Source organism: Miniopterus natalensis, chromosome 14 (genome assembly GCF_054644295.1).
Source record: "Miniopterus natalensis isolate mMinNat1 chromosome 14, mMinNat1.hap1, whole genome shotgun sequence".
Taxonomy (NCBI): domain Eukaryota; kingdom Metazoa; phylum Chordata; class Mammalia; order Chiroptera; family Miniopteridae; genus Miniopterus; species Miniopterus natalensis.
In genome coordinates this window covers 44,448,076-44,460,135 of record NC_142094.1, presented here as the reverse complement: position 1 = coordinate 44,460,135, position 12,060 = coordinate 44,448,076, and the positions used below count along the sequence as shown (strand labels likewise).

General features: G+C 37.2%; 1 protein-coding gene across 3 annotated transcripts in view; it reads left to right on the top strand.

Annotated features, from left to right (window-relative positions):
* The window catches only part of NT5C2 (5'-nucleotidase, cytosolic II), a 74,657-nt gene that overhangs the window by 16,830 nt on the left and 45,767 nt on the right, over positions 1–12,060 (top strand). For 2 of the 3 annotated variants that reach the window (XM_087823923.1, XM_087823922.1), the window contains exon 2: positions 89–208. In XM_087823923.1, the coding sequence (XP_087680049.1) occupies positions 108–208 (101 nt within the window). In that variant the 5' untranslated portion in view covers positions 89–107. Of the gene's footprint in view, positions 1–88; positions 209–10,970; positions 11,555–12,060 lie in introns of those variants that run through there. The other variant, XM_016219933.2, reaches the window with a different exon arrangement.

The following is a 12,060-nucleotide window of genomic DNA, read 5'->3' as shown; positions in this document are numbered from 1 at the left end:
AAATAAAGTATATATTTTAAAAAATGAGGTATCAGCATAAAAATACCAATTTAAGCTACTAAATTACAATACTGATTTTCTTTTCTAGAGTTAAGCGTACAATTAAAATGACAACCTCCTGGAGTGATCGGTTACAGAATGCAGCAGATCTGCCTGCTAACATGGATAAACATGCCCTGAAAAAGTATCGGCGAGAAGCCTATCATCGGTAAGTATTTTGTCTATTTAATCCTCAAAACAGCTCTATAAAGTGGACACATTGTCTTCATTTTACAGATGATGAAATTAATGTACAGAGAAGTTAGGTAATTTATTCTAGATTATATAGTGAGTTTATGGTTCAAACCTAGTTCGAAGTCTAGACTTTTAGTCGCTAATACACCATACTGCTGCTGCTGCCATTCTTTTTAAATTCCTCATAGCTGTTTATTACTAAAAAATAAAAGTCCTTAATAGCAGTCTTCAGCTGCTAGAAAATTACACTTTAATAAAAGTGAAATTCTTCCCCGGCCAGGTGTGGCTCAGCAGTTGAGCGTCGACCTAGGATCCAGGCAATCAGGGTTCGATCCCCGGTCCGGGCACATGCCCTGGTTGTGGGCTGCAGCCGATCAATGACTCTCTCATCATTGATGTTTCTATGTCTCTCCCTCTCCTTTCCTCTCCCTGAAGTCAATAAAGATATAGTTAAAAAAAAAAAAAAAAAGAAAATTCTTAATTGACATCTACCACAAACTGATTATAATTTTTAAATAGATTTTTAAAATTGTTCCTACTGGCTACTGTGTGTTAGATTGAATGTGGCTAACTCTGGGTATCAGCAACGTTTTCTTATATAGATTTAAGAGTTTCAAATTTTCTCCAAATTCTTTTTACATATTTTTAAAGTATGTTTTTATTGATTTTAGAGAGGATGGGAGAGAGAGAAATAGAAGCATCAATGAGAGAGAAACATCAATATCGATCTGCTGCCTCCTATATGCTCCCCACTGGGGATCCAGCCCAAAACCCAGGCATGTGCCCTGACCAGGAAATGAACCGGTGACCTCCTGGTGCATAGGTTGATGCTCAGCCACTAAGCAACACTGGCTGGATTCAGAATTCTTTAAATGTTTAAAATGTATTTTCAATTTATTTGCAACTTTTAATAGATTCAATTAAATGGCTGCTTCTACCTAAATCTTAAGTAGCTAAGATTCTTGGAAGTAAGTACTGCATTTAGGAATTATTTGTTTTTAGACAAAAATTAGAAGTTTATACTTCCTGTTAATTTGTAGGATAGAAAAGTCTGGGCCCTACTAGAACTATTTCTGCTTCCCATTTTATGGAAAACCAGAAATAAGTAGAAGTGCCTGTTGCATTGGTAGTGCTAAAAAGTTGTATGGGAATTCTAGGAAGTCTTCAACAGCTCATAATTACTTATCCGTTTGGGGGCTAGAGGAAAGAGGAAATACTACTATTAAAGTCTTGCTGGAAAGATGCCTAAAGTAGTTTATAATAAGTAACTTAAAATAGTTTTGACAAAAAAATAATTCTATCCCATTCTTTGTGTACAATGCTAGGTTAGAATTAGGTAACATTTTAGCATTTCAGAAGAATTAATATTTTGAAGAGAATAGTTATTTGATATTGAAAGTTAATTATTGTATCATTAGTTTTTAAAGTAAATTGGTGACATTTCCCTGATGGTAGGTCATTCACTGTGTGTTTTTTTTAAAGTTTTATTTACTACAATGTTAGTTTACATTATAAAAAATAATGTAATGTAAGGAGAAATATTGTAAGTACTACTTGTACTATATAATAATCACTTGAAAACATACCGATAGTTCAAGGTGAAAAATTAGGAGAAACAAGATGGTGGCGTAGGTAACAGCTGTACCCACTGCCTCCCGCAACCACATCAAAATTACAACTAAAATACAGAATAGCCTCCTGAAATCTAGCTGAACAGAAGCTCTACAACCAGGGAACTGAAGGAGCAGTGAGACTGGTAGGAGGGGCAGAGATGCGGGTGGATCCGGGCTGGATCCCCGAGACTCTACTACGGGCCCACATCCAGTGCTGCAGTTTAAACCTGAGAGGCATATCTCAGTGGTGGAGGTTTCCTGGAGGAGTGAGGAGTCACAGCCCCACAGCAGGCCCCCAGCCCAGGGCTCCAGAGCCAGGAAGAGAAGTCCCCACAACTTCAGCTGTAAAAACCAGCAGGGACTATCCCTGAGGGACACAGAGGCTGCGGGAGCCCCAGTCAGCTCTCTTAAAGGGCCCACGCACGGACTCACTCAGACCTGCTCCCTCTGAGCCCCGTCGCCAGGCAGCAGCTTGAAAGGAACCTGGGACATTTGGGGAGGAACTAACTTGCCTAAGATTGGGGCGAGAGGTAGAGGGTCAGCTTTCTCCCAGGCAGAAGAGCTGGCAGAGGCCATTGCTTCTTTGACGAGTCCTCCTAGCACATAGCCGGCAGGCAGGCACCATATTTGAATCACTAGCATCTGACTCACACCTTTGGCCACACCCTGGTGATTCCGGGAGGCCCTGCCCCTCCCTACCTGCAAGCTCATCCAGGCCATTTCCAGTGGCTTTTCTATGCAAGTGGCCTCTCGAGCCTCATGCTTAGGACTTTCCTAAAATCTCTCTAACAAGCAGCAGTGTGCCCCATACGGCTTGGTAAGTGGCCCCAGGCCTGGCACTAGTGGCAGCCTGCATTGGTTCATAGCTGGGCCTCTCCTGGATACCTCCAAGCCCAGCACAAGTAGCAGCCAACTACGGTTTGCTGTGTAGCTCATGCTGGGTAGCCCTGGACAAGGCACTGGCAGAGGCTGACTTTGCACCTCCCGGGAGACCCCAGAGACAGTGCACCTGGTTGTCAGACTTGACCATGCCAGCAGCAACCAAGGCTCAACTACAACAGGACAGTGCACACAGCCCACACAGGGGAGCACCTAGAAGGCCCAGCTAAGGTGACTGGGGAGACTGAGCCACTGGACCCTACAGGACACCTACTACACAAAGCCACTGTACAAATTCCAGGTGACATAGCAGCTCTACCTAATACATAGAAACAAACACCTGGAAGCAGCCAAAATGTGGAAGCAAAGAATCATGTCACAAAGGAAAGAACAGAAGAAATCTCCAGAAAAGGAACTAAATTAAATAGAACCAAGCATACTACTAGATACAGAATTCAGAATTATGGTTATAAGGATGTGCAAGGATATTAGTAAGACTATTACGAAAACAAGTGAGACCATTGATGACCTAATAAAGTACCAATCAGAAATGAAGGCTACATGAACTGAAATGAAGAATAATTTACAGGGAATCAACAGTAGAGTAGAGGATGCTGAGAATCAAATCAGCAATTTGGAATATGAGGAAACAACACCCAACCAGAAGAGCAAAAAGAAAAAAGAATCCAGAAATATGAAGATAGTATAAGGAGCCTCTGGGACAACTTCAAGAGGCCCAACATTCGTATTATTGGGGTACCAGAAGGAGAAGAAAGAGCAAGAAATTGAAAACCTGTTTGAAAAAATAATTACGGAAAACTTCCCCTACCTGGGGAAAGAAATAGACTTGCAAGTCCAGGAAGCACAGAGGGTCCCAAACAAGAGGAACCCAAAGACGCCTACAGCAAGACATACCATAATTAAAATGCCAGAGGTTAAAGACAAAGAGAGAATCTTAAAAGCAGCAAGGGAAAAGCAGTTAGTTACCTACAAGGGAGCCCCCATACGACTCTCTGCTGATTTCTCAATAGAAACCTTGCAGCCAGAAGGATGTGGCAAGAAATAAAGTGATGAAAAACAAGAACCTACAACCAAAATTACCCAGCAAAGCTGTCATTTAGAATTGAAGGTCAGATAAAGAGCTGCTCAGACAAGGAAAAGCTAAAGGAGTTCATCACCACCATACGAGTACTACATGAAATGTTGAAGGGTTTTCTTTAAGAAGAAGCTAATGAGCAAAAGAACCTGACAAACGAAATAGATCCAGAGACTTGACGCATGCAACAGATGATCATATTTCAGAGGGAAGAGGGAATGGGGTTGGAGGGTGGGAAGAAATTAACCAAAGAAGTTATATGCATATAGGCATAACCCATGGATACAGACAATGACGGGGTGGAGGCCTGGGGAGGGGGTCAATGGGGGGGGGGAATGGGACACCTGTAATACTTTAAACAATAAAGATAAATTTTAAAAAAAGATGAAAAATACCGACTTTCAATAGCTTTATATTCAAATCAATTCATGATTTATACAAACTTTGATCACTTTTTGTGATAACCTTCCTGCCATCCTGTGTCACATTCTTAGAATGATGCAAATGGTGAACTCTGAACCTTCCGAAATGTGCCAATTTTTGTATTCTGTTTAAAATGTGTACTGCCTTTTCCAAATTCCAAATAATCTTTTCTGCTTTTTCTTTTAGCTTATTATGTTCATTGGGAATGCTCATAACTTCTACATTTTTTATTCGGTTTGGTCGAAGGGATTTTATGTTTTCTCACCATCCAAAACAATTTCAAGTATTTGTTGAATGGGTTGAATAACAGCTTCATGCAGTGGAAGCCATCCTTTTTCATCAGCTTCATCCAACAAATATTTATATTTCACATACTCTTGGTGCTCAAGAATGTGACCTAAAGGAAACATGTGGGCTGACAACAAATGTGTCTTGACAAGGTAGAAGTGCCAATCCATCCCACTGTAGGCAGTATACCCATTTACCTTGTTTTGTGGCCTCCAGTTTTCTGTTTGATCACTTAGTGGTGCAAATCTATCAGAGAAAGAAAAATAAGCCATATTTTTACTAGTGGTATGCTTCAGGGAACCAAAAAGTTTACATAATTTTAATAATCAAGATCTACAGGAAATGCACACAACTGATCTACTTTAAAAATGTAAATGAGAGTCAGATACAGAGTATATTTATGATACATTGGAGGTAGGAGCATTAGTGAAAATAACAAAATACAAGATTATGACACTGTCTCTGAAATTAGTTACAAGCAGTGAAAAATAAATAAACAATTGGAGTCAGAGTCAGAAGAGCTGGGTTCAAGTTTTGTGATATTGTGACCCCGAGGAGGCCAATTTACCTCTCTGGGTGGTGATTTCTTCATCTGTAAACAGATGGGATTAAATAGGAAGATCTCTAATTTTTTTTTCCAACTTTAAAAACTTTATGCTCAGTAATGTTTGTTGCAAATTAATAATTGCTTACTTGGGATTTTATGATCCATAACTGCATGTCAGAGCCTTTAATCAACTGATCTACAAGTGAAAATGGCCTGAGAATTTACTGAACAAACTCCCAGTCACTGGCCCAGCAGGTCATGATTTCAGTCCTCATGACAATTCTCTGGGTGTGTTTATTCAAAGGAAACAAGGTATTTCATAATAAGTTGATCTAACTCTATCAAGCAGAAACATCTGCTGTGTAGCATTTCTAGGTGTTAGGCTGTTGTTATTCCTTAAACCCTGAAGGAGAAACATTTCAGGTTCCCATCAAGGTATGAAGACTCAAAATCAATCAGTGATACTAATGATTCTTTGCAGTGTGTGAAACATGTTGCTACATATTCATGGGAATTAAAGTGTAACAGTGTTTATGTATATCCACATAAATAAAACACATAACTTGCCTTTGTATGGGGAGAGGTGTTTTATACTTTCTGTTCAGTTACTTGCTTTGAAGTATACATTTCGTTATGATGTAACATTCATCATTGGAAACAAGGGTTAGAATTATGCAATGAAGAGAGGTCATCTGGTAAACATTAAGTGTCCTAATTGTATTTAATATGTCGTAGCCTGAGTGTACTTCTGACTCATTTGGAATGATATTTCCTGGAAGAATTTAGACAGACTCAGCACCCAACATTCTTCATATAGATGAGTGCAGTTTGAAATAATAGAAATAGAAAAAGCATCTTCATGGGTTTGAATTGTTAGATCATTTAAAACTTTTTTCTTTTTTTATTGTAGTAAAGTATACACAACATAAAATTTACCATATCACTATTTTTTAAGTGTTCCGTGGTATTAAATACATTCACATTGTGCAACCATCACCACCATCCATCCCTTTAACTTTTTTCATATTGTAAATTTGGAACTCTGTACCTACTAAATAATAACTCCCCGTTCTCTCCTTCTTCCAGCCCCTGCCAACAACCACCATTATACTATCTTTATGATTTTGACTATTCTAAGTACCTCATCTAAGTGTAATCATAGTATTTGTCTTTTTGTGACTGGCTTATTTCTCTGAGCATACTGTTCTCAAGGTTCATTTATTGTAGCATATTGCAAAATTTCCTTTTAATATAAAAAATTGGGTTTTTGAACTCTTGTAGGCATTTACTTTTGTTAATTAAAAATTTTAAACAGAAACCATTTAGAAGACATTTATTTTAGTTTTCTAGTTAAGTCAGTTTGTACTGTATTCTGTTTCCAGGGCATTTTATTAAATATATTTCTTGGCAATGGTAATTTACCATTGGCTAAATTAGGCAGACTATTGTGAACATTTGTCATAAACTGTACATTGTATGTGATGCCTTAGAATTTACTTTTAGAAGAAGCTGAGTACTTTTAGTTAATAAACATCTAACTTCCAGCTTTTTTCTTGCTTAATATTAGTCCTATAAATTTCAATATGGAAATGATGGTCATGTGTCACTATTAAGAAATTAGCCTTCAGAGTGTATGACTGTTGTTCTTCCATTTCCTTATTATGGTTGTTGAGTCTTCTAAGCTGAGGATAATCATCAGGCCAAACCCTTCATTGAAATGTGTTTTGCTGTTCGGTGAGAAGATAGGCTGAGCTGCTCAGATGTTATAGTGGCTTGAAGAGGGCAGGTTAGATAATTACCTCTTAAACAGTTCCTTGTTTAATACCTAGATTCTAATAGTGATCAATACACATCAGAATTTGTATCTACAAATCCCAGAATGGAACAATTAAATTTTTCATCTGCTTTCCATGTTGACTGTGTCCAGGATGCCGAAGTCAGGTATTTGGTTTTGCCCTTTTAAAGTTTCAATGATTACATTATAGAAGAATTTCTATAAGTGAGTTGGCTCGCTCTTTGTGAAAACAGTTTATGGATTCAGCAGTGGTTTTTATCGTGTTGATAGTAATTGGGCTTGTGAATTTTTGATTTACTAGTCTTTTACCTTATTTTAAAAGAAATTGCAATCACTTTATACTTAAAGTTCTTTGTATATTTATCCGAAGTTATTTTTAAATTAAAATTTAAGCCTCCAAAACCATACCAGTTTTCATTTAAACCTGTTGAACAATAGCTTCTTCTCCAATAGGAATAAATTTATTGTATATGTTTAAAGAATAAAAAGGAATTTGTGTGCTTGAATAAAAATTATTTTGTAGAACTTGTAGCTTGACACACTAGTAGAATTAGAAATGTTGATTTTTTTTTAACTTCAAATGAAAAGCAGGTATTAGGTTTTATGCAGAAAGGGACTGTGAATTTGATAAATTGTATTTCTCTTTTAACCACTTACTAATATCACATGAATGTCATTCAGCTTACTAGTTGTGTTCTCGATCAAGCTGAATTAACCTGCCATTTTAGTATAGGTTTAAATATTCAAATGGACAAGTTGTTAAAGTTTCAGTGGCCATTTTATAAATTGAAAAATCACATTGGAAATACAGATTCTCAGGAATGCCAAGCAGTCATGTTTCTTAAATAATGTACAGATGGCATATATCTTGTCAGAATAAGAAGCATGAGGTAGGGTATCAGAACTGTGGTAAATTTTTTTGTTAGTATAGCATTCTTTATGGTTTGATTAGTGTTTCACACTTCTAGGGCAGTGATTCTCAGCCTTTTTTCATCTCATGGCACACAAACTAATTACTAACATTCTGCAGCACACCAGAAAAGGTATTCTATTTTTTGCTGAACTGACAAAAAGAAAAAAGGGGTAACACTTTGATTCATTCACATTGGACAGCTCTTGTCATGTTGGCTGTTGTCGTTTTTTATTAGACAGTCTAAGGGAAAAGAGGTTAGTGCCCCTGACTAAATAGTCAAGTATTGCATGTTTTAATAATTCTTGTGGCACACCAGTTGAAAATTGCTGTTTTAGGGAGTGACAGATGAGGATTCAAGGACTAGTAAGGGTTTTTTTAGGCTGTTTATTTCATCTGAAAACATTTCATCTATGGAATACTATTTAGTAATAAAAAGGGATGAACTATTAATACATATGGCTTTGATATATCTGAAGAAAATTATGCTGAGCTAAAGCCAATCCCAAAAGGTTTATACTGTATGATTTCATATCTGTGATATTCTTGAAATGACAAAATTAAGATGAGAACAGAGTAGTGCTTGCCACTGGTTAGGAGTTGTGGTGCTATACTACTTTATAAAATACAAATTCTCTAAACTTTCTTGTTCCTAAAATATTCTCAATTGGTTTTTCTGTCACCATTCCTCCTGTGCTTCTTCCAAGAACACTATACCTAGAAGTAAAATGAAAAGACAAAGTGGTGGCAGCAAGGAAGAGAAAGAATAAAAGATAACATCTTTTATTTAATGAAATCCTGTAATAAACTCAGGTTGAGGACATGTTCTTCATATTTGGATAGCATATTTCACCTTCAGGGACTCTTTTGTGTATGTCTTCTTTTATTCACTGTAATGCCTGAGAAATAGATTCATCCATGTTTTTGTGTGTATCAGTAATTTGTTCTTTTTTATCACTGTGTGGCATTCCATTGTATCAGTATACCACAATTTATTGCTTTTCTGTTGATGGACTTTTGGGCTTTTTATAGTTTTTAGCTATTTAGTATAAAGCTGAGAAAATATTTGTAAATCCCACATCTGTTAAAGGACTTGTATCCAGAATTTATAAAGAACTTTATAATTTTAACAATGTGAAAACAACTCAGTGAAATGGGCAAAAGACTAACATGTCACTACAGAGGATATATGTGTAGCATAAAAGCACATGTTTAACATCATTAGCTATTAAGAAATACAGATTAAAACTATAGTGTAGCCCTGGCTGGTTTGGCTAGCTCAGTGGTTAGAACATCGGCCTGCGGACTGAACGGTCCTGGGTTCAGTTCCGGCCGGGGCATATACCTCAGTTGCAGGCTCGATCCCCAGCCCTGGTCGGGGTGCATTCGGGAGGCAGCCAATCAATGTGTTTCTCTCACATGGGTGTGTCCTCCCCCCTCTCCCCCCCCTCCCTCTTTCTCTCTCCCCCCCCCCCCCCACTCTCTGAAAAGCAATGAAAAAAATATCCTCTGGTGAGGATTAAAAAAAAAACAAAAAACCCCAAAACACAAAAAACTACAGTGTATATGCCTATTACAGTGACAATAATAAAAAATACAGATAGTACCAAGTGTTGCCAAGGATGTGGAGCAACTGAAACTCCCATGCATTGCTGGTAAAAGGCAAAATGGTATAGCCACTCCGCACAACAGTTTGGTACTTTCTTATAATGTTAGAGACACTTACGACTCAGAAATGGGTGGAGGTGAAGAGGGCATAGAGGGGATAAAAGGTGATGGAAAAAATAAAATGAAAAATGAAAAAAAACTGCTGCAGAAAGTTACACCATGGACAACAGAACCAATTTCAGCCTGCGATGTGGTGTGATCACGTGCTAATCATTCACAGAACATTGTTTATAAGTGGTGACTCTTGGATTTAAATATGTAGACTACGTTTATAGCTATGTGATAATTATTTATGTCAGTGAAATTACTACAGTGTTTTTTCCAACATATGGCCTATTTGCCAGAATTTGTTTAAAGTAACAGTGAATTAATAACAGAAAAATAACCTATTGCCCTAGCTGGTTTTGCTCAGTGGTTAGAGCCATCAGCCCATGGACTGAAGGGTTCTGGGTTCAGTTTTGGCCAAGGACATGGACCTTGGTTGTAGGCTCAACCCCTGGCCCCAGTGGTCTGGGCTAGTGTGGGAGGCAACTAATTGATGTCTCTCTTTTACATCCATGTTACTCTCCTTCTCTCTCTCTCTCTTTCTCTCTCTCTCTCTCTCTCCTTTTTTCTTCCACTCTCTCCAAAGAGCAATGGAAAAAATATCCTCGGGTGAGGATTGGAAAAACACACAACACCTGTTAATTTAATTATAAGCAAATCTTGGTTAGAAGCATTTTAAAATTAACAGGCTGTTAATTTTCACATATGACATGGGGACTGGAAATTTTGTTAAATCCAAAGTCCATTAAATCGAGGTCCGTAAAATCAAGGGTATATTGTACTTATGACAGACAATAACCCTACTAGGTATTATCTATGATCTGTAGATAAAAATAAAATTTCAGCCTTAGGTTAAGTTATTTATTCAAGGTTCCACAACCAGAAAGTAGAGGAACTGGGGTTTAACTGTAGTTGTTCAGTGTTCATTCTCTTTCCATGACACCATACTGCTTTTCTAAATAAACTCAATTTAATTTTAGTTTTCTTTTTCAATAGTGCTTTTAGCTACTTGGTGACTAAACATTTTATTAACTAAGAGAAATCTTATGGTAAGATATTTAGGTAATATTTAAAGAGATAAAGTTTTTTTTTTAATTTCAAATTTTAATTCCAGTAGTATTTCTTTAAGGTATGTATATTTTATTTTTAATTTGAATCACCACTAGGATTTATTTGCCATCTCAGTGTTCTTAGACTTCAGCACAGTTGTTTATTTCTTTCCCTGTTGCATAATCCCTATGCATTATATTGGTCAGGAGGCAGGAATGTTGCAGATGTTTTTCTTTCAAACCTCAGTTTGCTCTGAGATTTGGAATTAACCTTTAAAATGTCCTGGATTTATCCCCCATATGCCAAGGATCTGTAAATTTATTTTCACATGAGCTGAAAATTTCAGGCGATTGAGTAACAGATGTTTTCCTTAAAGGCAGTTAATGATCAGAAAAAAAAGACTTCAGTGTGGAAATACTTTAGGTTCCTTCTGTAATATGATCTGCACATACTTTCTTCTCTTGTGGTTCAATTGTTCATTTTTGAAGGGAGGAAATAACTGATAATTAAAACATATATCCTGTTGATTCCCCCCCACACACACCCCCAGAGTAAACTGAAAATGATTTGGACTGACTAGGGCCACTCCATTCTGTGAAACTCACATTGTTTGCGTACTGTTGGCGGGCCTCATTAGGGGGTAAATTTGCTTTTTCTGTGTGTTTGCCAGTAATGATTCCTGTCTCTTACCGGAACTGGCCATTTGGATTGTCTCCTTCCTAAACTGGCCAGTCTTAAACAGTTCAGACCATTAGTTATTTTTCCTGCTCTCCAATTTTTTTCTGTTGTTCTTAGATTTTCAAGTATTTAAAGCCGAGGATATTGGTCACTGAGATATTGCCCGGCTAGGGTTCGGCATTGTGCCCAAATTTGTTGGGCCTCTCAGGGCCTGAGTTCTCTGTGCTTTAACAAATGAGCTACAGTTCTTAAGAGATCAGTGAAGCTTGTTTGTTGATCCTGTATTCTCATCCAGAGGAAGTAGACCTTTGAGAATGTCTAAGGAAGGGTAAGTGAGTTTATTACTCTTTTTTCCCTCATTTTTCTCAGCAAAGAGGGGGTGTAGTCATCTGAGTGAACTGAAAGATTACTAGTGCTACCAGTCAGAGTGGAGGTAGAGATTGAAAGAAATTCAGCTGAAAGCTTACATTGTTAGTGTTTCACATGTAATATATTATAAAGTTACTATTGCTATTTTGAAAAACAGCATTGTGGATGGATAATCTTAATAGGAATTTAGTGAATTTGAACACCCTGTTTACTCTGTGGTAAACTCATTTTGGTTTTTGGTAGAAAGTATTTATGAAGATTGGAAGCAATCAGTGGTGTCTTACCAGTTTTACAAAGAAATGGATGAAGTTTAAAAATTCAAAGGCATTTTAAAATTATACCTTTAGACAATGGTGGGGAAGACTTGGTGAAAACAGCCTATGATTTTTCCTTTTGGGCATTGTAGGGAAAACCAAATTTTTTTGAATCCCCTATTTCTCTTTACAATGTGAAATAGTTCTGTGT